Here is a 27,190-nt window from a genome sequence, read left to right on the forward strand (position 1 = left end):
CTGTAATTTGCACAAAAACTATATTTAATAAGTATAAAGGGATGATGGGAAGGGCTCTGGATAAGATAGGTTATGAGAAGAAAATATGATTCAAAAGGGGCCATGAGAGTGTCAAGAAACACTGTACTATATTTCATCTATTTATATAGCTATCTGTTATATAGTCAAGTGGTTAACATGCTACTTTTCAATTGTCCAGATCGGTGTTTAAATCTCGGTTCCAGCATGGATGTGTTTATTAGCAAAATATTTCCCTGGACAGATCGCACAATAAATTACAAACCACACACAGCCTAAAATTGATGTAAAGGTGATTTAGTTGAAGTTTACTGATCTCTTAGGAAAAGGAAGGAATAAAAGATAAGAGAAATTTGAAGTTGACAAAAAAAAAAAAAAAAAACAGCAGTGCAGTTTTTAAATTGAAACTGAGTATTAACTAATCTCTTCACTAGTTTAATTCATTCCAGCTTTGGGGATAACAAAAATGTTCAATTTATTTGAAAGCTCATTTTTATGATGAGAAATTTTTTAACAATGTTCCAATTACCATGCAAGCCTAATGTACAGCACTAACATCTGTTAAATGATCTATCTGCTAACATGTATGCTGGAGTTGCACTCATGAAGGGCCAGAATGGCAGATTACATATTGAACCAGAAAAGGGTTAGTTACAAAATCACGGAACTATCAAAATTTTCTAGGTTTCTATGCTCTGACTGAGTCATTTTTACAGCAAATGCTTCATTCACTACTGCAGTGAACATCATCTATGAAGGTGTCCGTGGGCAAGAAGACTGTGCAACCTTCTTGGAGACTAAAATACTGGTGCTGTTGGTCGACATGACACTCTTGATTGCTTAGTGGGGGTTTAGAGGCCTCTAACTGCATGAAAGATGAGAATTTGAATATGTTATTGTTTTGATCTTCTGCAACACTTGATACCATGCCTTATTCGAATATTGTCCGCCTTCCTACCGATTAAAATTTTCTTTGTGTTTGTAAATCTCTATCGCTTCGCGGTTCAGACAAAAGTACAAATGCATTTCAGAAGCGAAGATATAATGTCTTTAAACTGAATGTCACATGGTTTTTGAGGAAAACGTGATCAGCAATATCAGATTTTTTTCCGTTTGCTGCAGGTGACTATGGCGTTGATGTTCAGAGATGTGGGTTTTATTAGAGTGCAAGATGGTGCTGATGTAGATGGATCCACTAGGAATAGAAATCCTGTAGACTCCTGCTGATTAGATTGGGGCTTAAAGCTTTATCAAAAAAATTGATAACATAAACCAAAATCCTGATAATTATAAATAAAATTTTTTCCATGTTATGATATTGGTCCATTCCATACTTTGCAAAAGTGATAAAAATACCCAAATGATTATTCCCCATCATTCACGATTCCAATAAGTGTCATCTACTAACATTTTTTCTATTGATTAATACATCTGATAAGTAGGTGCTTAAATACATGAAATATTTTTTATATCCTTAGTCATTGTTAATCAAAGCCAACAGTACTACCATTGGTATAAATGTTTGATATTTACAAATTACAGATGATTGATGTCAACCGTAGCATTAATTTTAGAACTGGTTTGATCCTCTTTCATAACTGCCTGATCCAGCTCTGCAAAACTTTTAGCTTCAATCTATCTCCCTTGGCTGTTTTGAGAAGTGGTCATTGAATTTTGGTCATATTATTTTGGTCTTTTCTAGAATTAGCCAGACAAAGCCTTGAGTAGTCAAGAGTTTTAGTGCATTTCAAACTTATACATACATTTTTGCAATTGAGTGCTATCAAACAGATCCAATCAAAGTGAATCAAATTTTAAATTTTTGGAAGAAAAGTAGTACTATGAAAACTGTATGTGTACAAAATACAGTAAAACCTCTCTTTTGCGGGAACTGCCGGGACATTTGTCCGTAAAAGAGGGGTGACCATTAATCAGAAGTTTGAAATACATACTTTCATTATACAATATAGTTTAAATACATACTTTTATTATACATAAAAGAGGGGTGACCGCATCTGAGGGATGTCTGTTAAGAGGGGTTTTTTGCTGTATATATATGTAAACATTTTCATTATTCCAATGTGTAACAATTCTGTGCAGTTTTTCATCTTTTTCTTTTATGTGAAATATATAATGTTTTTTCTGCTTCTTAGATTGTGTACAAAGAGATTCAGAGACACATATAAAGTATCATAATGATGACATAAATGTGACGGGAACGTCAATGATATCTGAAGAACGTCTGCCAAAAGGAATTAAGCGTGAAACAGGTGAAGGTTTCTTTTTTTTGATGCATCAGTAAATGTGAGTAAACAGTATTAAAAAAGAATACATTAATATTTGGCTTACCTTAAGATGAACTGTATTTAGTGAAAAATATCTCTTCATACGGGATCAAAATTCTAAAAATGCTGCAATGTAGATACTCAGCTAGTGCTTATAAAATGCTATTGAATTGAATAAATGATTGTCACATAAACTGTAACTTGCCTGCCTATGAAGTCCAAAAGATTATTTGTGATGCTGGATGTAAATTTGTGTAGGATAGTGAAAATGAATCCATAATTTGCCCATAACTACCAGTCCTCAGGTAGACAATACATGTTTAATAAACACAAATTTTCTTCATACACTAATCTATCAGCTAATTTTCCAGTCAATAATTACTTACTCTATCATACCCATCTTTCTGTGTAACACACTCTAGCAAGCTGAACACTTTTTAAAATCAAAGTTGGCATATACAAGGTAAACTGCGAATTGTCTGCCTAGAGATGTGAGGTGAGAATATTCTCGGAAAACATTCTCCTGGATGTAAAAATTGGAGAATAATCAAGAATATTAATTTTTCTTTTAAATAATGAAAACAAATTTTACTAATTTTATTCAAATTATGAAATATTATTTAGTTTCCATTCCTTGAAACATTTAAAATATAACAACTTTTGGCATAATCACCTTGTAATAACAACTTTTTTCAACTATTCTCAAAATATTCTCTTGGTCATGATGAGAGGTTTTAAAAGTTTGGTTATAAAGGTTTTAGAAACCTTAAGATTAAAACCTGAAAAAATTATTTTAAAATTAGATAATTTTCAGATATTAGTTCAAAGCAAAGAGTAAAACTAAAGTTGATGGACGAAGGAAGCTGTTCTTATATAATCACTTTCATTCTCTAAGAAGGATACAGAACTTTTATTTTCTTTAGTGTACATACACTTAAATTTTGTATCGCTCATATTTCTTTGAAAGTTCTGCAATTCAGCCATGGTGGTTTCATTTCCTTGCTTTAAAAGTTTTATATTGTGGACTGCAAACTTCAATATTCTCCATCTTCTTGACAGGGAGGGAAATAGAGACAGAGAATATTCTCTGGAAGGACTACTATTATAAATTACTGCAGAATGTTCTTTTCGAAAATAATATGAATTATTCTCAAGTTATTCATGATAGTCCTTCCAGAGAATATTCTCCTTGATGAGTATATTCTTATCGAAAATATTAGAATTGTATTTATAATTGTCCTTCCAGAGAAATTTTTAAATATTCTCCTCAATGATAATATTCTGAAGACTAGACTATTTATTATAATACAAATGGTTATTACAAATATTCTTGAGAATAATATTTTCGATAAGAATATTCTCAATAATATTAAATATAACTATATTATATATATATATATATATATATATATATATATATATATATATATATATATATATATATATATATATATATATATATATTCTTATTGTTATTTATGAGAGAGATTGTGATTTTCATTGTTATTTATGGGGAATATATATATATTCTCATTGTTATTATGAATAATTCTTATTCTTCTCTCAAGTTATTTATAATTGTAGTCCTTCCAGAGAATATTCTTGAATACTCCGCTTAATGAGAATATTCTCAAGTTATTCATAGAGATTGTAATGACATGTATTATAGTAAAAAAATACTCTTGAGAATATTCTCTGGAAGGACTATTATAAATACCTTGAGAAAATAATTATTTTAGATAAGAAATATATTTCTCCAGTAATCTATTATAGTAGTTCTGGAGAAAATTCTCATTGAGAATAATAAGAATATTCTCAAGTCATTTATAATAGTAGTCCTTCCAGTGAATATTGGAGAATAATTCTCCTAAAGATTATTCTCGAGAATTTTACATCTCTAATGTCTGTCAAGTTAAAATGGGTGATAGACAAGCCTAAATGGAATTTAAGCCATCATAGCAACCTTGTCCTATCTCTAGCAATTTTTGAGTTATGGTGGAAAATGGATTATGGAAGAAAAATGTGTCAAGTCTGAAAAAATGAAAATTGTATAGTTTCTGAAAGCAGTGCCGTCTTAACACATGGGCCCACCCAGGCACCTCAAGAGAAGAGGGGCCTCACAAAAATGATATCCTGTTGAAATTTTCTAGGATATGCCCGGTAGGACCTAAAAAAAACTACTTGGCCCGGGGGCCATGATGCTCTTAAGATGGCTCTGTCTAAAAGACCTACATAGAAACTAAGCACATATTTGGAAAGAGTAGAAAAAATCCTATATAAGTAATGATTTCTATTGGAATATCTCAGTTTAATGACCAGCTACAAGCACTGAAACATTGAGGAAGTGCAAAATCAAATTGTTGACAAAATGTACTAAAATATCTACTTCGTCAAACATTGATTTCAGTGATATATTGGAAACAAAAGGCTAAATTTCTCCTGTGTAAACTAAAACATTTTCATGGACTATTCAAAGTTCACACATGTGAAAAGTAATGATATATAAATACCTGATACACACTTCTTTGTATCTACTATGAGATATATCGTCCTTGAATGTTAAGGGGTTAAATTCTGAGTTTTTCCCGAACTCAGAAATTTAATTGATTATATCACTCTTCAGTCTTAAGTTTGAGCTGTCATAGTTTCTCAATCAATAGAAAATGAATTAATCATAAATGCATCAGTCGCAGAACAAAATTTTGTGCTTAGTTCATAATTTTTCAAACGATTACAGTCATAATTCATTACTTAGATTCTAAAACAGTTACTTTTTCATTATCACAGACAGATGTTTTTCACTTTTAGTAGTTTTCCCCTGCTATAACACAATTTTGACAACTAATGTAAGGAATCGCAGCCTGCAAAATTGAGTCTGAAGTTTGATTCTAATTCAACGATGTGGTTCATAAAACAATGTTTTGCTATATTCTGCAATGAGCCTTCAGCTGGCTGAAAATGTTCTGTATAGAAGAATTTTTTTCCTCTTTTAGAATTCTTCTCAAGATTGTTCTGTGATGTACACCCTGAATTTTTTGAATATTTTGCTTTGGGAATTGACAAAACCTGTTGGATTTGAAGATGTAATTGAAACAAATGTGCATGAAATGCCTAAATTAAACTCGCCAGAGCTCACTAATGAACTTCTTTAGGTATCACATTGACAGTGCCGTCAGAATTTTAATCTAAGAAAATGGTCCAAGTTAGATGCAACCAATCCACTAGAATTATTATATTTACAAAGGATGTTCAGAATTCTCTTTCTTCCTAGATCAATTTCCATAAAGACTGCTGCTCATCACGTGAATCTCAGCTCTTTCATTAAAGTTTTTTTATCAGTCTGTAACCCAGGCTCTTCAAGAGAAAAAAGATCCACACTCACCATAACCTGTCTATTCATATTGCTTGAAGTTAGTCAGGAGTAAAAATAAGTCAGTTCATTCGTATAGTAGGGATTTGTGAGATTTATTTATATGTTTCATTAACTATCATGAAAATGTAGTTTGTTGCTGGATTTTTTTAATCCTTTTGAAGAAACTTTCTTACTATACCTATTTTACTCATGTTAAACTTAACTTACATTGTGAAACCAATTAATCATATAAAAGTGTTTAGGGAGGGGCACCTGTATAGTAAAGCATAATATATTTGGTCTTACATGAGCTGAAACTTTAATTTTAATTTTTTATTCAAAAAATAGATTTTAATAATTTAAATATATTTTTAGGTGACATGAATGATGTGAGCAAAGGTACTTTAGATGATGCAGTTGACACAGTAAGTAATCGTAACACACAACATTCAAGCAAACTGATGAAAATATATTGATATTGATTAACATATCCTACTATTCTGGAGTTGTATATTATTTATGATTATTTTAATGAGCACGTTGAAGATGCTTACTTGAGAACTAGAAAAATTGAATGCATTTGAGAATCAGTTTGTTATTTAGTTGAATTAATATTAGGTCTGACTAATTTAATTTACAAGTAATCTTGTGGTCAGTATATGGTTGCAGTTATAGTTATAAAAATAAACATTCTTGAGTTGAAAAAATCCTATAACCTTATTTCAACGAAGTGTCTCATTTTTTTCTGTGCTTTGATGTACAGTCCATTTCGATTATGACATGCCCCTAGGTGATTTGAGAAGTGTATGTTCTAACTGCTGTGTATGTTATAAGCAAGGTTTTGAAATTAACTCACGTAGCAATAGAATATATGCATAAAATGTATTAGTGAGATTTCCGTTGACAAAATAAGCATTTATGCAGCACATAAGTGAAATGTAATGCAGCATGAATATAGTTTTTGATTGATATCTGATAAGTTTCGAAAATTTATTAGAAAACAAGATATAATAACATGCAGAAATTTTTGGAAATGTTAATGATTTCTTTGAGTTTATGCTAATGATTTTCCTTCGAAGTTGACAGTATGGTACAATTTATTCTGAAAAAAAAAAAAACCCCACTGATGTTTGTATATTTTATATACACGTCACCAATCAATAATACATTTGAATTAGCATAGCTTTTCAGCAGTGAATGAGTAGATTTATAAATTTACAACAATTCTACTATTACTGCCATCAATAAAGTAATCACACAGTAACAAGAATAAGTAAAAATTCAATAACTCAAAAAGCATAGATGATACAGTGTGCACCGAAAAACAGGATTTTATCAAGTGTCAAAAAATTTCATTGTCATAATAGTTACATCTATTACTGACAGGTAGCGCTAAAGTTGAAAAATTTAAGTGTCGTCTGTTGATCAGAAATGTAACTATTTTGGCAATGTGTAATTTCCGGTTTATTGAAGAAATTTATGTCTTTCTGTGAGGTATCACCCGTATATAATGAATGTTGTACAAAAAATCTGTTTTTTTAAATATTTGTCTAGGTTTTTTTTTGCAGTATGTTATATCCAAATTATTTTCTTGCTTAAGACCATTCTTTTGGTATGCTATATCCACAGTATGTTTTAAGCAGGGTATGTTATAACAGAGGTAAAAGTATATAGTCATGAATGGATCAAATTTCAATGATTTTACAACCGTATGTTGTGTTATATTCACGGGTTATGTTATAAGTGTGCTCGACTGTAGTTCTCCAATAGTGGATAGAGTAGAAATTGGTATATTATCGATGCAAGAGTGTTTTGAAAATGAAAAATATCTGCAGAATAGATTTGTTTTCAACTTGTATGTTTTTATTTCTTTTCATGTAATTTATAGATAGGAATTCATATAAACCCAATATTATGGATGCTTTAATATAAAGTAACCTTCTGAATTCTAAATAATCTTCCCAATAACTTTTACAAACAATTTTTGTATCTTTTGATATGCTTTGGCATGAAATATAAATATTTTTTTAATGAATACACTCATTTTCTTTTTTTCTTGTTGCACTTCTCTTTTGTTTAAAACAAAATATTTTTAAAGCATTATTGTATTGAATTTATCACAAATATACATCTCTTTGCAAAACATGAGTAAAAGTATTCTGCTGTCCACACATTATGTGCTACTACACCCATGGATAGCAGAATGTTTTTACTCATGTCCTGTGAACAGATCTATAATTTAGTGGAATATTCAAAACAATAATGCTCTTTGGAAATGTTTCTCGTGATTTTAAACAAAAAAGAGTTGCAAGAAAGTGGGTAAGGTGGGGAAAAAAGCATCCTGACAAAAGTGTTTGGACTACTGAGTTCCTACTGTATTTTTTGTATTTATTTTATTCTTTACTACATTATTATAGACATTGCATATCATCTGCAGCTTTTTTTCAAAAGGTTTGAATAATATTTTTTTTCTTAATTTTAGGTAAAAAATAAATATTCCTTAACATTATTTGTAAAAAAATAGTTTTTCGAAAGATAATAGATGACACATGTAAAAGAATAAGCATTTTTTTCTAAAAAAAATATGACCAACAGCCCTTTCAATTCTCAAAATTTCATTGATAAATTATGGGTTGACAATGTTTTCATGAAGTTGAAAAAATTTTATGTGTGGGCAATATCATGACACAGATTATGGGTAGAAAAATGTTCTTTTGGAGGGGGCAAAAATGTACAGAAGTTTTTGGAAGAAATTACGAAAATTTTCAGCAATTCTGATTAATTTTAGCCTCAAACTTTTGAGACTCTAATGTAATTTGTTTTGAATATGATTTTTTAATTATTTTAATATTCACAATATTCTATTATTATAGAATCTTTTAATTTTTCCCATTAGCCAGAGAAGTCAATTTTATCGCAAAGCTTACCTAGTTCAGTCACAAACACACTCAACTTCACTTTACGTCAAACAGGTATGCCTACAGTGTGCTTGCCAACTGCTGCATCTGATGAACAGATCCAGGTAATAGTATATTTTTAACTTATGTTTCAATATATTCATTTCACAATGTTATGAAGCTCTCAGTTTTCAAAATATTTTTTCTCTGATATTTCAGGATTACTTTTAAATTACATGAATGGCTTTAATTTCCATTATTGAATAGTTTTTATTTGGCCTCTTTCTGGTAAATTTTCATTGCAAAATGACAAATAATGATAAAATTATTAATGGGCAAAGTGATGGAAACGTACTTCAGTACGACTGAACAACCGAGCACATGCAAGACCTGGTGAAAATTGCTTGGCCAGTATGGATTGCAAAACCAACTGTTTATTGTGACTTCAACAAATACTTTGGCAGGTTGCTTTTGAGTTGGTGGACCCAAAGCCTACAACCTCTCATACTAGCAATAAAATTAGAGAAAAGCAGAGCATCATAGAACAAAAGTATATATTTTCATGGTAGAAAAGACAAAACCTTAGCTAATGTCAAAGGAGGTGATTCTTTGCATAGAAGAACCATATCTGAAGAACACATAACCATATTGCAGGAACCCGGGTCAATTTATCTTGGTCACATAACTCCAAGCGGCAGTAAAGCAGGGGATATAAAGTCATCAATCCCAGACTTTTGAAGCAAGATTTTGATACAAAAGAATTGATGGCAATCGGATGTGATGGGACCGTTACAATACTGGTTATAAAAATGGTGTTACCAAATTACAAGAGAAAGAAAGAAATAGGCCATCCCTTGCGATGGCTGATTTGTCTTTTTCACTTCAGTGAGTTACCTCTAAGGCATCTTGTGAAGCATCTAGAATCTAGATGGATGTTCCATCAGTCCACACTGGCTTCAAGGTGATATCAGAAAAAGTTAGGAAAAGTGTGAAAGATTACCTATTGCTAAATTTAAGCCAATCTCTAATAACCTTCCGATAATGGACAGTGAGAACAGTGATTTAAGCGCAGATCAGAGATATCTTGTGGAAATAGTACAGGCAATAGAAATGGGTGATTTACATGCTTCGTTATCACACTGTGATCCAGGTAAACTTTCGCATGCTAGGTGTCTAACGATAGCTAATGCTATTTTAAGGTTATACCCTGCAACAGAAAAGCCCAATGAAAATCTCAGCATTTTGACAGTACATGACGAAAGTTTGCACACCAATGTGGTTCAGCATTAAGATAAAGTTATTGTGTGCCGATGGAACAAGACAGTTGTTCAATTTAGTGGAGTTATCCAGGTTTTTACCTGACGAAATATTATACATCATTGATCCAGTTATTCAAAGGAACGCTCTACGCCCACCCAGAGAATTTATTGCTCTCATTACTCTCAGATGAGAATCTCATTTACAAAGAACTGAGAATCAAGAGAATTCTGAAAATTAGAAATGAAGGATTGTCCGAAGCAGAAATCCGTGCATTCCATGTTCTGAAAATAAACTTTTCTGTAAGCACTATTCGGAACTAATTGCATGGGATCAAGTGTGAGTGACTGAACCACCTTTCATAAAAAATCAGGAAATGTACCCACAAAAACTATCTGAACCTGATTTACCATCTATACCGAATTTTCCATGTCACACACAAGCAGTTGAACAGTGCATATGACTCGTAACTGAAGCATCTCTTGCTGTATCAACAACCGAGAGTTGTGAAAGCTTCATTCAAACCAGAATAAAATCAAGTACTCTTTCATAGTTTGAAAAAAAAGCGGACTATTTTGCAAAAAAGTGAATTTTTTTAATAACGTGATCTTCACATATTCCCAAGGGATCAGCATGTTCCGTCCAGGGAATTTCTTAGTGTTAGATTAGTAGTCATCCATGCCTGAACCGGGATTCAAATTCAGACCCGCACAGTGAGAAACTAGTTCCCTAACCACTTGACTGCCAGATGGCAAATGTAATAACAGTGTGATAACATAGGAAGCAATAGAAGCATTCTCCTGACACCTATATCACAAACTTTTTTTTGTCTTTTTTTTAATTTGAAACATGGCCATTGGCGTAGAAAAGTTGGGATTTCATCCCCCCCCCCCCCCCGAACAAGGATCATAGTGTTATTTCGCAAACAACATAAACCTCACCTCGAGGAAATTCTGCGTACGCCTATGCACATGGTTATGGTTTTGTCCCCCCCCCCCAAAAAAAAGGGTTTCTTTTCATCTCCCTCTATCAATCACTATGTTCGGAGTGCTTGAAAAATTCTCCTTTCAACTGCCATGACAGCTGCAATGCTGCATATTTGCTTGTCAGTTATTACTTATATATAGAACTCTTAACTTGTGAGTATTTCTCTGGTTTTATATATATATATTCAGTTTTGCCTCATGTACTGAATAACTTTTAAATTAAGTGTTTTTCTTTTTTTAGAGAATGCTTTTTAAAAATCATGAACTTTGTTTATGTTTAAAAAGATTTTTATAATGTGTATCTAGAAAAGTCTTTTTGCTCGACCTTTAGGGTCTGTGAGGAACCTCAAGATATTAAAATATTTTCCTGGATTTTTTGGTATAACTTCTTAAAATTTTGAGACATCTTTGAATACTAAGGCAACATCAATTTCCGAAAAAAGTGAAAAAAACACCCTTTTTCATTCCATCCTATTGTATAGCCTGTTGAATCTGTTTCCTAGTTTCCTATTCAGTGAAATAAGTTTTTTGGCAATATTTGGTTTGGTTTCCAAATCCAGTTTGGCTTGTCTGCAGTCCAGCCTTGAGTTCCATGACTGACATTTTTTATTCTCTATCCATTGTTTGACATCACTTTTTATGGTTCACATGGAAACAGGAATAAAGGTTCAGGTCCATGTTCTGTTGACATGGAAACAGGATATAAATGTTCAGGTCAGGGTTAGCAGGTTTTTGAAACATGGCAGTTTTTTACCGTTTAAACTATCATGTCAAAACTTTCCGTCTAAAACCTCAAATACTGCTTTTTAATATAACAATTCCCATTGGAAATACACATGTTAATTGCATATAATTTTAAAGTGACTATGTTATGCTAAGAATAGAACATTTAATATTTAATATGATTGTAAAATAATTTTCTACTCTCTACAGAATTATTTTGGACAATATATGTTTTTTTTTCTTGTAAAATATACAATTCGAATTAAGCATAGCATAAACAATGAAAGGAAAACTATGGAATGATTTGACATTCTCTGATTCAAGATGATTCTTGACCTTCCAAAATTTCTTCAACTGCATATATACGTGCATTGATATGAAACACCTGTTGTACTCTTTTTACAACAGATAAGTGTTTAAAAAAGTTTATTACATCACATAATGTAAGGCTGATTTCTGCTATTATTAAATTATCTAGATAATCACTGATACATAAAACGATACCCTTATTGTGCATAAAATTGAAATACATCTAGCGATCAAACTACCAAATTGTAGGAATAAAATGTCATTTAATTTGGCAAACTTTTCATTAACCAAACTTATTTGTTCTTACTTTTACACGATGATATGGTATATTTACTAGCATTTACAATGCAATGATTTTCCAATTGAAGCTGTATTTAAAAGTGCAAAACAAATCATTTGGGTATCAAGTCCTGACAGCTCTGCTTTGGTTGAAAATACTCTTTAAAACTCTAAGAATTTATACACCCTGAGAGCTAAGAAACTTTTAGGTGAAAATAAATGAGTTTAATTAATGCATTAACAAATGCTGTGTGAGAATTTTCATATGTAATAAAATTTTGAGTAGATCAGAAAATTTAAAATATCGAAATAGATATTTTTTCTCAGTGATTATAATTCCAAATATAAAACCTTTTAATCTACGTAAGTGTTTTGTTATTTAACATATCTATCAGGTTAAAAAACTATTTGACAATGTTGACAATATGGTTTTGACTGTTTTAATACTGATTTAGTGTCTGAAGTCAAAAAACCTAACCCTGATGCCCTATCACACATATTGTAAATAAGCAGCTCTATTCTGCTTAGCAAATTGAACACTGGTAATGAGTAGCTTAGATAAATAAACCATAAAATTATATTTTATATGTTCTTGACTCTTATGTTAAAAAATTCAAATTGCAAATTATAATTAATATTTTGTTTTAATTATTGTAACAAATTAATGTTTAAAAATAAAAGATTGTAATATGCAAAACGGTAAGTTCATCATGTTATGTACCTATTGTGTTCAAAACATTGTTAAAAAGCATTCATTTAGGTTTTGATGGTTTTCGGTTGTTTAAACCAGTTTTTGACGGTTTTCGGTTGTTTAAACCAGTTTTTGATGCTTGTCATGTCAAAAACCAATTCTGCTTCATGTCCGTATAGCTTCAGATTCACTGCCTCTATTTGGTCTGCAAGTTCATTTCCATGAAAGTTTACATTTCCAGGGACCCAGTAAGGTTTGATATTGTTTTCAGGTACTGCTAAGTTGTATAACATAACAGTGCATTAGTTGAGACACAGTTGAAACTTGTAGTTGTCAAGAGCCATTAATGCTGCTTGACTATTAGAGAAGATAATGATTTGGTTATTATGATACCCTTTACCGATTAGGTTTTCAGCTAGTGTAGCTATTGCAAGTACTTCAGCTTGGAAGATTGTAGGTGTTTTACTAAGCTATATCTTATGGTAGTCATGATTAACTCTAGAGATGCAGAATATTGCTCCATAGCTAATTTCAGCAATCCTGGCCATCAGTGTAGCATTCAATAGCTCCAGTTATGAATAATTTAATTTTTCCTGGGTATGTAGGGGATGCAATTTTTGATAAATTTTCTTATTTTGAAACAGGAGTCTCTTGCATTAGTAGAGAAGGATTTTTTTACTTTTGTCAGAGTGGACAGTAGACAGTTGTCAACATGGTTTTTGAAAGAATGTGTATCCCATAAGAGGTGTTGGTTGCACCAGGTATCATTTCTTTTAAGCCTGTACATGATTTTAAAGACTTCTCCTTGTAAATACCATAGAGGTGGCAGTCTGAGAGCAGTTTTAGAAGCAATAGAAGAGGAACTGGGTGTAAAGCTCCCGTGCTTAGAATGCTAGCTAATCTTTCCAGTTTTTGTAGAACGGTCACATAGGAGGTTTTTACTAGTGCCTGATGACATACCAAACATCCATAACTTAGCATTGGCCATGCAATAGCATTGTAAATCCACTAAGTGGTTTTAGGGTTTAAACCCCAGGTTTTGCCAATAATTCTTTTGCACAGCAAACGAATTATTGGTAATGTATATTAGTGGCCTATTTTGCTCTTTCTTGAATATGGAATTTTCAGGAGAGCTTGGAGTCAAAATGGCATTCAAGATATTTCACCTTGTCACATAAGGGTGAGTTCTTGTTCCTTGAGGATTAGGTTTCCAAGTTTCCATTTCCTGTTCCATGTAAATATCACTATTTTGGTTTTCTTTGTGGAAAATACTAGTTGATGCTTATCAAACCCATCTGTTGACAGTGTGTAAAATTCATGGAGCAAAATTCCTTAATGTTGATAAATCATGCCCTTGGATTAGCATGACTAGATCATTTGTATAAGCTTCAGTATAGGCTTGGTTAGATCAGAGATCAAAGAGCTGAAGACTATGTTCCACAAAAATAGAGAAATAATTCCCTGTTGAGGGCAACCTTTCCTGATAATTCTTTCAGATTGGGCATCAAGAACTCGATAAGTAATTGTTTTGCTGCTGAGCATATGGCCAATCCATCTAATTATCATAGGTGGAATGTTGTAGTCTATTAGTTTTTTCCTATAAAGTTGAAAGTAATTTTATCGAAAGCTTCAGCAATGTCCAAGAAAACACTAATAGCAAATTTTCCATTAATAATTATATTTTCGATTCCCCAAATCAATTGATAAAGAGCAGAGTTAGTAGAGTACCTAGCATTAAAATCATGCTGGTTCAAATTAATCTTACCCATTAAATGGGAAATATCTTGGTGATACCGGAGTATCAATCTTTCTAATAACTTCAATTCAAATGAAAATAATGTGATCATTCTAAAAGATGATGATTTATAGAGATTTATGGTGGTTTAAAGAGAGCATTCTTCAAATTAATGAGAACATTTAGAGCTCAGAAGTTTAAGCAGTAAAAATAGAAAAAATCGGTAGGCGGAAAGGCGCTAAAATGTTTAAAATATGCAATAAGAACGCATTTAACTTTAACTGTTTTTTCTACCATGTCCATTCAAATATTTTTTCTTTCTCTGCATTTTTTTTTCAAATATTGTAAAATATGTAATTGAATTGTCAATTCTAATTTTTATAGTATTATCATAATTGACTGGGGACAAATAAATTATGTTATGTTATTTATAATTAGTAAAAAAACAAAATTATTAAAGGCTTAAGATATCAAGTGTTCAAAAACCTGCTAAAAAATGGTTGCACTTACTTCTCCCATAGAAAGAGTGATTGTGGGGGCTCGTTAGAGTTACAAATACTTTGTTTTTATTTGTTGGATTATTTTGAAATATTCATCCTAAATTTTTATAGTTTAAATACAGCTACCTAATTTTGCAGTTAAAAATTTTAATTTTTTTTTCTTTTATATAACCACATATGTCCTTCAAGCACAGGGTCCAATGTGGCAGCACCTGTCACAAACCTCTAAGGCTGGCCCTGATCAACTTCATTGAATACTGAATATGTATCTAAAATACAAGATATACAGAAGACTCCCGGTAGAGGCAGAGATGAGTTTTTTCCTTCCTTAAAAAATTAACATCTCAAATAATAAATATCTTCACAACATCCAGTCTTCTGTATATCTTGTATTAACAAGTGGAGAGCGACATTCATGTCATGTATCTAAAACAAATAGCTATGCCTGTTGGGTCATTCCATTTGAAATCACCCGGCAAAATGCCAAAATGACACCCATAGTCTCAGATCTCAATGATTTTTTTTTTATTTGTTGCATTTACCATCCTTATTAACCGTGTGAAATATTATTTGCATATCTCTAAAACTTTTTGAGAAAAAAAATGTTGAAATTTATCAAAAACTGATGCAGATGACTTTTCCGAGGCTCAATTTTTAAGCGGCATTGTTTGAGAAAATAAATCATAACTTTTTCAATTTTCAATATATTCAAGTGAAATTTTTATTAAAGTGTTCACAAAAACATACAGAATATGAATAAAAATAATTCATACACTTACATTTGAAATTTACATGCAAAAAAATTATGTAAACTTTGTTTCTGTGGAATTTTTCGTTAGAAAAAATACAATTTTTCAAACGTATTTTTAGGCCAGAGGCACAGCAGTTACCAAAACAACTTTTGTTTTAAATTTCTCCTCAATATATGAAGTAAAATACTGGAGAAAAAAAATAATGGTTTTTTGACCGTTAATATATTTATTCTGGCTCGCAACACAAAATTCATCGAAATAAGACTGGATCGTTCCGATTTCAAATCATTCAACTAGATACTGAAATGCAACCCATCATCCCGAATTTCAATTATTATTTTTTATTTATTGCTTTTACCATGCTTGTTGACCATGCAAAGTTTCATGTACATATCTCAAAAATTGTTTGAGAAAAAAAAATGTTTTCTAACCTCACGAATGACGCCTCTTAGGCTAACCCCCATTCAAGCAATATTATTTGTGGAAATATATAACTTTGCAGATTTTCAATATATTCAAAAGAAATTTCCACTAAAATGCTCACAAAAAAATGTAGATTATGACTAGGAAAGAAAATTTAAACCTTTGCATTAAAAAATTAGATTGCAAAAAAATCGTTGAAATTTAATTTTTGATTCTTTTTATAATAAAAACACAATGGCTCACCTTTGCTTTTTCATTTACAAAAGCTCTCCTGTTTTTCTCACGGCATATTCAGTGACATTGAACTCTTTTTTTTCCTTGTTCCCATTTCTTAAAGCAGGGGCCAGAATTAAAATTTGCCCCTGTTGTGATGGGTAAATTGAGTCTTATTTCTAATTAACTTTATCAAAATATTCATATTTGCTTTCTGTTTAATATCTTCATTATTATAAGTGTACATCGAGATTCATTTTCTGGTAATTCTTCACAAACTTTACAAACATTTCATTTTAAAGTGTTGCAAGCAGATTCAACTTTTCTTTTGGCATTGTTTGACTTGCACTGTGGAGCTACCGTATGAAGTTTAATTGGTGACTCTTCTATGTTCTGTAGAGATGAATTTATTTCTTCAAGTGCTTCTTGTTTAATAATTGACATTTTTCCAAGTTACTTCTCTACATTACTGTCACTGTTCATCTCTTCACAGTATTCAGTTTCTTCATTTAATTTATTGTTGATAATATTCGCTGTCTCTACAGGCATGGCATATTTTTTGCCCTGGAATTAATTTTGTACAACCGTTTATTTCATTTATACATGAAAAATACAAGTTTACTATCCTTAAACCTTTTATTTTTTTTCTTATGACATTTTAAAGGATTAAAGCATGCTTCCGGATATATTTCATACTTTGAGAAAAAAGCTCTATGATGCTTAAACACACAGTACATAAATGTTCAGAACTTGCTCCACTCCTCAATATTGATGTCTGATGGGTCCAATGATGTAATGGGTAACAGATTTTACACTTTGCATAACACTTTTAATGACAGATCAAGTTTTTTTTCCAACACTATAAATTTCAAGTGTCTTTTCTGACATTTTCCTTTATTTCCAAAATGATATAAAATATTTAGCTCAAATGGAAATTGTGTTATCATAAGAAAAATTTGCTAACCCTGGAGGCTACTTTATGGAACACATTCTCTGTCTTCAGCAAGATCATAATTGAGACTTGCATTATTTGATGGGGGGGGGGGGGCAATTTAGTTCTAACACTTTTGTTTTAGTTTTCACAATGAAGCAGCAGCAGTGACTTTATCACCACCTGCTGGGATGATAAAGTCTTATAATTAAATAAGACACCAGCTGTCCTCTGAAGGACAAAGACTGGTGTGCCATAGTTCATATCTAAGCTATTATTATTTTTTACAATCATCATCACAACAAGAAACATCACATCTAATATATCACCACCAGGCATTATATACATTAGGTTTTCCATTCTATTCTCTTCCATCTGCTTCAGCTACAACAATTAGGTTGTATCTGATAATTTCATTCTTTGTGATTTAATGCCTCATATTCTGGCTCTTTATCAGCAATTTTAAATTATTTCTTGGGAAAAATATATAGAGGCTTGTGTTAAATATTATAATGTAGATTTTTTTTCACACAAGTATAACCATTTCATATTTATCATATACATTAAATATATGTTTATTAAAATATATGCTGTAAAGATCAAAGTAATTAAAAAAAAAAATTTAACACTGTTGTGGTAAAATAACTTCATAATTAATCATGTTAAAAAACTTCAAAAATTAATCTATATATATGATTAATATTATCTGGATTTATCAAATACAAAATAATTCTTTATGTAAAAATATATCAGATTGCAAAAGTTTGTCTTTGTTGCATCATAAGAAATATTTATAGATCAATTAAAAGTGAAATTAATTATTTGGAATTTGAACACGTCTAAGAATCTGAACATGGTTTAATTTGAAAAATTATTTTATTTACCCAAAACCTTTTTTTCCCACCAACTCCCATTTGACACATTACATTAACATTTCTAATTATTTCATGAATTCCTTTTAATCCTAGAATTTTAAAATTTATTAATTGTTTTGAATTATTGCATTAACTACTCATTAAACTTAATTTAGTGAATACTGTAATAAATTTATAAGCGTACATGAAAAATAAAATATAAATTTCTTTTTACTAAGCATGAATCATTATATTAAGTCAAAATGTACAAATATAACTAATGTAGTCATATAAGTACAATTGTTTTGTTACTCAAATGTATTAACAGTCAAAATAATGTTTACTTTTCTAGTCTTCTTAATATATTAATAGGATTAAACTAAAAAAAATTGAAAATTCATGCTGTGCATCCAAAAAAAGTTTAAAAAATTGTGTTAAAAAAAAATTAATAAAAAAATTTAATTTAAATGTCTTTTTCCCTCTAAGGTTTACATTTTTTCTATTAATAATCTGCTTTTTTTTGTGAGCATTTTAGTGGAAATTTCTTTTGAATATATTGAAAATCTGCAAAGTTATGATATATTTTCAAATAATATTGCTTGAATGGGGTTAGCCTAAGAGGCGTCATTCGTGAGGTTAGAAAACATTTTTTTTTCTCAAAAAATTATGTACATGAAACTTTGCATGGTCAACAAGCATGGTAGAAGCAATAAATAAAAAATAATAATTGAAATTCGGGATGATGGGTTGCATTTCAGTATCTAGTTGAATGATTTGAAATCGGAACGATCCAGTCTTATTTCGATGAATTTTGTGTTGCGAGCCAGAATAAACATATTAACGGTCAAAAAACCATTATTTTTTTTCTCCAGTATTTTACTTCATATATTGAGGAGAAATTTAAAACAAAAGTTGTTTTGGTAACTGCTGTGCCTCTGGCCTAAAAATACGTTTGAAAAATTGTATTTTTTCTAACGAAAAATTCCACAGAAACAAAGTTTACATAATTTTTTTGCATGTAAATTTCAAATGTAAGTGTATGAATTATTTTTATTCATATTCTGTATGTTTTTGTGAACACTTTAATAAAAATTTCACTTGAATATATTGAAAATTGAAAAAGTTATGATTTATTTTCTCAAACAATGCCGCTTAAAAATTGAACCTCGGAAAAGTCATCTGCATCAGTTTTTGATAAATTTCAACATTTTTTTTCTCAAAAAGTTTTAGAGATATGCAAATAATATTTCACACGGTTAATAAGGATGGTAAATGCAACAAATAAAAAAAAAATCATTGAAATCTGAGACTATGGGTGTCATGGCTGGGTGATTTGACATGGAATGACCCTGTTATCAGTGTATTCCTAGTGTAAAAAAATCAGAACATGGGCCATGCTGGGACCAGAGCCCTATCAGCTCCTACCGATTGCTGTGTGAGCCATGAAATCAACTGATGGCCTCTTGGGACAGTCATCAGTCAGTTACATTATACAGTGCACTTCAATGTGTAAGCAAGACATGTTACATGAAGCCTGGGAGAAACCAACTTCTATTTTTTTCCTTTTCTCATAGGTAGGCTGCGTTCATCTGGAACAAAATCATAACACCATCTGGCCAAAGTTAATGCTTGGGAACATCAAGTTTTCACCATCTCTCAGGCACCAACACCTATTCATGTTTAAATGGGACTGGAAGGGGAACTTTCTAATACTAAGAGTTGGATTTTTTAAAAAGATCAATTCTTTTGAAGTTCTCAATACTCAAAATGTCTGTGTTCTATAGAATATGACCCCTGAAATTCATGAATAAACTTGAAACATAGTTAAAATTGGCATTAATGGCAGGAAAAACTCAAAAAGGGTGTTTTTGCAAAAAGAAGTTTGAAAATAGGCGTAAAAAATGTATTTGACATTTTGCCTGAATTTCTGGTCTTCAATTATATTGTAATAGTTTTATTTTAATAATTCATTAACGGCACCTATTATTAAGTAGTATTTTAGGCTTGGCAATCCGGGAGATACATTCACCTTCTCTCCCAGACACATTGACCTGTTTCGGATTTTGAAATTGAACTTTAAACACATAATTATTAATGGTATTAGTTAATAAACGTAAAATATAACTTTTTAATATTGTTTCTTCATCTGTAATTTAACACCTGTAAATTTACATGAATTACTCATATGTGCACAATAACCGAATCCCAGGATTGTGCACTCTGATTCCCACTTTTACAGGATTGAGAGAAACCCAGGAAACGTGTTAATCTCTAATATACAACTCTAATTATACCGATACAAAAAAGCTATTTTCTCAGAAATCTTGATTCTTATTTGAACCCTCTCTTTAATGATAAGTCAAATTGTATTGTATTTTATTTGAATACTTTCAATAAAACTTCTTTACAAAAAATATACTGATATTTGCAATACAAACTTGATGCCCATTGAGCTTTTATTTGATTTTCAGCCGAATGACTGTGAAAAGATTCGAATTGAATCCACAAATATATTAAGAGATCATGTGGCAGAAAAACCGAATGTGGACCTCAGCTCTATTGAACTCTCTTCCCCAGCTATTGTGCGAAGAATAAAATGTGATACATCTGTAGCCTTTTCATGTGAAAAAAATAACATTGACAATGAAATTCAGGGAAAAAATACTGGTACTTCAATAAGTGGGGAGAAAAATTTATTGACTTCATTTTGTGATTCAGTCAGTGAAGCAGTTTCTCATAAAGAAGTAAGTACATTTGTTTTTATATTTTGATAATCTTTTTCAAATTTTATTTTTTCAAAAGTTAATAACAATTATTCTCTTACTAAATGTAATTACTTTAATGTAAAAGTATAGACCAGAGTGATTTTTGAACTTTTTGAAATGTGACTGTCCTTTCAATGAGAATTTCATGTGTGATCGCTCCACCTTTTCAACATGAATTTTATTGATTCCCCCCCCCCTCCCTGCTGTCACCACATCTCTTTCTGTCAGTCAAATAAATCAGTGACTGCAGTTCTATATCTGATATCAAATAGTTTTTTTGTGTTCCTCATTGTTTCAAAAAATACATAAATTTATTCTAATTATAGAATGAGATTATTGTAGGTTTCAATATATTTTGACACGCCTATAGACTGACCACATTTTTTAGAAAAAAATATGTAAACCGTCAATTGTCATGAAAAATGATTCTAAAGATAAGCAAAGTTGCTAAAATCACAAAAAAATTTGTCAATTGGAAGAAATGTTGATACAAATCACAGTGGATTCTGTGGCAAAAAAAATGTTCAACACACACGACAAACATGTAAGATGAATATTCATATTTATAATCATCATAATATAATTCACAAGTTGGGAAAATAATTTTTATCCTTGATTTCAATAAAGAATGAAAATTCAATTCATTGAAAAAACAGGACATATTTATAAAAAAAGTTTGGAAAAACAAAATTACAGAAGAAAACAGGAATGTCTTGGTAAATATGTGTCATATGGTCACTATATATGTATAAAGTAGCCACTAGGGATGGGATGAATAGTGATTTGGCCGAATATCAATTTTCCTTAAATTGATCATAATTATAGATAAAATCAGTGGTTTTTATTGAAAATAAATTAAAATTTAAAATGACTAGTATATTGAATTTTGATTATGTAATTTATTTAAATAAGTATTAAAAACCTGGTAATATTGTGAGATTTTTATTACCATGATACTGATAATCAAATTCAACAATGATATATTGTATTTATTATTACTTACAAAATCAACTTTTGTTTCAACACTTGTTACAATTTTGCATCTAATTAAGAAAATGTAAACCACTATATTTACTCTCAACTAGTAATACAATGTAAAATTTGACTTATTTTCATATTTTTCCTTTTTAGATGTTCTTCGTTCCCTTTTGCCTCTTTCAGTATCTCAATACGTATCTTGTCTGGGTACATCCTTCAGTTGGTGAACTTGTGTAATTCATGCTTACTTCCCCCCTTATTGCAGTAGGATTCTATTTTCAGTTTCATGTTTTCCTCATCCTAGAAATTCAACCTGACATAACCTCTTTTACAGAAAGGGATAAATACCGCACAATAAAATATAATCAGTATAAATTTTTAATTTATTTGAAAAATTGTAATTTATATAATTTTTTTAAATAGTTTGATGTACTTAGATTAACACAGATATTCGGTCGAATACCCGAGTGTAATTCGGTCGCAGCAAAAGAGTCGATTAGGTAGAATCTCATCTCTAGTAGCCACCACTTTTAAGAACTGTTGGTTATAATAATCAACCATTTATAAAAATAGGCTAAACAAAACCAAATGCTGTTTTAGCATAGAAGAATTTTTCTCCAAAACTGCTACCATTCATCTCGGTAGGAACTTGTGAAATATGGTATTTTTGTTTTTACAAGGATATGTGGAGGACAACTTATTGCCACTTTTTCTTTAACCTTTATAATAAATAACCTCAACCATCCCATACTCACTGTTGCTCCCCACCCCCCAAACAGTGAGGATTACAGCTTCGTAGTAAAGAACTTCCATGAATCAAAGAACTTATGAGCAAGAGGTTTATGGTAAAAAAAAAAAAAATTGGTCAAAAACCAGTTTAGTCTTTTGTCAGAAAAGTTACTGATAAAAAAAGCTATCCAGATTAGAGTTTCCAAAACATTCTTCAGGAATTTTTTTTCCTCATTTCCCCCCCTTCAAACACAATTACACTATCGTATGTGTTGGGAGCTGTGGTGGTCGAGTGGTTATAGTGACGGACTCGCGATGCGAGGATCCGGGTTCGAACCCCACAGTGGTGGTCGGCTGAAGTTGGTTTTCTGTGGTTCCCAACTTCAAGGCGCAAATGCGAGCCGATCTCCCCGTTAAAAAGTCTCGCCACAGAGAGCAACAGTCCTACAACGATAAATCATTCAATCATAACACGTCACTCATAGTTAGAAAAACTGGTGGCAGATGGCAGCACTACACATAACAAGCATTACAGAGAAACGAAAAAACTTCACTTCAGGTTTCACTACACGTACACACACATTCCCGCATGTACCGATTCATTGGGGGTTCCACAGGGGTGTGGGGGGGGTTGTGGTGTAGCAGTAGTAGGTAGGGCCTCCAACAAAAAATGGCTCGGGGATCCACGATGTTCTTAAGTCAGCCACTTCGTTGGGCAATTTGCCTGTTGTGGCGTTGTATTTGTATAGGACCCATGTTACACCTGTAATTCCTACCACCTCTCCTAGACCGTTATTGCCAACTTTGAGAACATTTATATAGAACAGTGTTTCCCAAAGGGGGGCAATGGGAGGGCGTCGGGGGGGGGGTAGAAGTTTGGCGTTTAGTTTAGGATCCTATAGGTTGACTTGAGCTGGGGGGTGATAAGGAGAAAAATTGAAAAGGGGGTGATAGAACGAAAAGCTCAAGTGGTAACTTGACCACCCAATAATTTCACGTGATTCCCTTTGAAAAACTAATATGGAAAAGTGTTTTCTGTTTTTTTGAGTATATGAATATTAGGTGAGTTATAAGGTTTTGAAATCTTGTGACATGTCATTTTTCTAACTGTCAGTTATGTGCCAAACTGCGAATGGAAGTACATTTCTCCTCCAGCAGCGAATTGTCACTTCTTGAAAATTAACTGAAATATTCAATCTTCAATCCCATTAGAGGCCAAGTTCTACTTTCTTCCTTCAGGATTGGTGTTTTTTCTCTTCATGTAGTGTGGAGTAGTTTTTTCTCTTTATGTAGTGTGGAGTAGTTTTTTCTCTTCATGTAGTGTGGAGTAGTTTTTTTTCTTCATGTAGTGTGGAGTAGTTTTTCTCTTCATGTAGTGTGGAGTAGTTTTTACTCTTCATGTAGTGTGGAGTAGTTTTTTCTCTTCATAAAGTGTGGAGTAGTTTTTTCTCTTCATGTAAGTCACAGTACTACTTGTAAGTTATTACGTATAACTTACGTATTCGCTTCGTCTTTTATGTTGGCAAATTTATTACCAGATTTGTAAAGTGTCAGCCCATTGAGATCTGTTTGAAAATTTTTTAAGCCAACTTAACACTTTTTACCAAAAATGTGGTAATTTGTTTACCTTCACTATCAAATCAAATTTTTTGAGGGAAGGTGCATACGTGTTTATTGTGCGAAAGTTATTTTACGTTGTCGTTTCAGGTAGTATAAAAGAAATTATTTTATTCTAATATTTTAGTTCTCTACAAAAACATTTTTAATTTTTGATCTTCCAGGAGGGGGAGGCAGGGAAGAGGCCCTTATAAACCCCCCAAATTTTGCTTTTGGTGAAAATCTGGGTGTGAAACCTGCTATTGCACAGTGGTAATCGGCTAAAAATGTGATTTTCTAAGGTTTTCAAATTTTGAGTTGGCTATTCCTTTGAAAAAAACTTCTGGTTGCCACAGTGATCACACAGACCTACAACAAAAATATGCGTACATTGAACTTTAAATGCACGCATTACCAATTTGGAGAATAGACGCAGGGCCGCAACTGGGAGGGGCAGGAGGGCCTAGTGTCCTGGGCTCTGGACTAGAGGGGGCACCAAATTCACCCTTTACAACTACTTCTACATTCCATGGATGTACCAAAATGTGTACTCGCCCCGTTTGAGAGAGTAGCTAGTTGCGGCGCTAGATAGATGGCACCACCTACTGAACACAAAACACTCCGAATGCTGGGCACACTCACACATAAGCACACTGTTAAGTTTCTCCAACACAAATCTGACATAACTCCCATATTCAGGTGTGAAATTAAATGGCAGTTAAATGGCGACAGATCAGAGTGGTGGACTATCAGAAGGGAAAATAAAATCATTTTACTAGGAAAACCAAAGTATGAATAGGGAATCAGAACATAAATTTCTGAGAGAGGAGAGAGAGAGAATCTAATTTGCTTTAAATTTGATCAGAAGATATATTGAAAGTGTCAAGATTTTTTTAACAAAATGTAAAATCAATCAGAAGGGAATTTATAGATTTATTTATTAGTAAATATATAAATGTGTACTTTCAACTGGTAATTAAAGTGGATCCTGCTTATAACATTTTAAAAAACCGTCATAAAAAACATTGTAAACAGGAAAAGACTTAAACAAGAAATTTTAATGAGAATTACTTATTGTTAGGACCACCGAAATAAGTTGTACTTAGTGGAAAAACGTTCTAAATGGGAGAAACATTATAAGCAGGATCAACTGTATAATTGTTTTAGATTTATTACATGTGCGAAATTCCATACATTAAATTCTCAGTTCTTCTTTGTAAGTTTTTCCTACTAGTAAGTAATGAAAGTAAATTGAACCTTTGGATAGAATGTTTTTAGAAATGAATTACTTGATTCACAGATATTTTCTCCTACCCAGAACATGCCCACCGCTCAGTCTCAACGAAGAAATATAAGCAGGTGATATAAGATTGTGGGCATGCTGGAAGAAAATTCATAGATACCAGTGAATTATGGGATGCGCCCGAGTGGCGTGCTGGTAAGATGCTCATCTACCACCAAAAATGTTGCAGTCACGGTCCTGGGTTTGAACCTGAGGGAGGATATAGATAAGATATTTTCCGTAATGAACTTGAGGCAACCACCAATAGACAGCGCCTTCATTTCCAACCCATCTCATTAATGGCAGTAAATTGCAATATAGCGATATGGCTAGAGTTGTTGTTTGGTGAAGTAGTGAATTATGGGTGAGGGCATATTTTTTTCAAGATACATTTATTTTTAGAAGAACCCACTCACACTCAAAAAGGACCCAGATTTTTCGAAGGGACCCAAGTAAATTAGAGTACAGTGGCATCTCTGTTAGGTATGTTGTACAGTAACCATTCTCCTTTTACAATCTGTGCAGTATGCTTTGGATCATTGTTCTGCTGAAAGATCCATCGGTTTCCAAGTCCTAATGCATTGACTTATGCTTGTAAATTTTCTTACAATACCTTCAGGTATTGTAGGCTTCCCATCGTACCCACAATGAAGACTAATTTTGCTACACCAACTGCCTACATGGATCCAAAAACATTACTGTATGTTACCTGTGTTATGCTTGGCCGTGGTGGTTTTTAGTTTTGTTGCTGTTAATTTTTTTTTTTATGACCGTTGCTTCCGAAGATATTTTACAGTAGTGACCTTCATCTGTAAAGATGACAGTTCCATTGAGCTTAGATTACTGGAGGGAGCATGACGTCAGTGGTCTCCATCTTGGCAATGCTGAGAAAGGTGTCCCCCAACATCTTTCGTCGGAAGACCACATGATTCGGTGCAAACAAACACTATCTCCTATAGAGATTGATGTTAAAATTGCCGATTTTAACATAGAATTGTGGAAATTTAGTAATGTTTTCTGCCTCTTCAATAATTTTAAAAATTGAATTGAATTCTCGATTTTCGAAATATTGAGTTCGCTTAGAAATACGAAGCCCAGAAAATTAAATATAAAATAATTAGCCGGACCCACTTTTGAGGTGGATATTAATGCAATAACATTAATTTTAGCTTTTTATTTATATCTTCTCAAGCACGAAAATGAAAATGTCTCTGTATTGTCTTATATTATCCACTTGCATCAATTCATATAGTTTAGGATGTTTTGAAATTAATTATGGGCCCATATGAATTAAATTCCGCAGCTTTAATCAAGCATTTTTTGAAGCAAAAACAGGCAGATCAATTCATTTCTGTTTCTTTCATTTAGATTTGCTCCTTTCATGAGTCGCATGTGGCATTCCTTTCATGAGAGTAATTAAAGATAATTCCAGAATTAATGAAAGAGATACTTTCAGCATTGAAGAAATTGATAATTTCAAAATTAATGGAAGTGATAATTCCAGAATTAATAAGTGATAATTCCAGAATTAATAAGTGATAATTACATAATTATTGGAAGTTATAATTCCAGAATTAATGAAAGTGATAATTTCAGTTCAAAATTAATGAAAGCGATAATTTCAGCATTAATAAT

General features: G+C 31.8%; 1 protein-coding gene across 3 annotated transcripts in view; it reads left to right on the forward strand.

The window, feature by feature from the left end:
* LOC149065784 (histone-lysine N-methyltransferase 2C-like) overlaps window positions 1–27,190 on the forward strand; it is a 385,748-nt gene that overhangs the window by 244,661 nt on the left and 113,897 nt on the right. For all 3 annotated transcript variants that reach the window (XM_089253606.1, XM_089253607.1, XM_089253608.1), the window contains 4 exons: window positions 2,172–2,288; window positions 6,031–6,080; window positions 8,552–8,677; window positions 20,677–20,949. In XM_089253606.1, coding sequence (XP_089109732.1) covers window positions 2,172–2,288; window positions 6,031–6,080; window positions 8,552–8,677; window positions 20,677–20,949 — 566 coding nt within the window. The remainder of the gene's footprint in view (window positions 1–2,171; window positions 2,289–6,030; window positions 6,081–8,551; window positions 8,678–20,676; window positions 20,950–27,190) is intronic.

Source organism: Pholcus phalangioides, unplaced genomic scaffold (genome assembly GCF_987345545.1).
Source record: "Pholcus phalangioides strain wild (caught in Gottingen) unplaced genomic scaffold, Ppha-v1.0 ptg000039l_1, whole genome shotgun sequence".
NCBI classification, from domain to species: Eukaryota; Metazoa; Arthropoda; class Arachnida; order Araneae; family Pholcidae; genus Pholcus; species Pholcus phalangioides.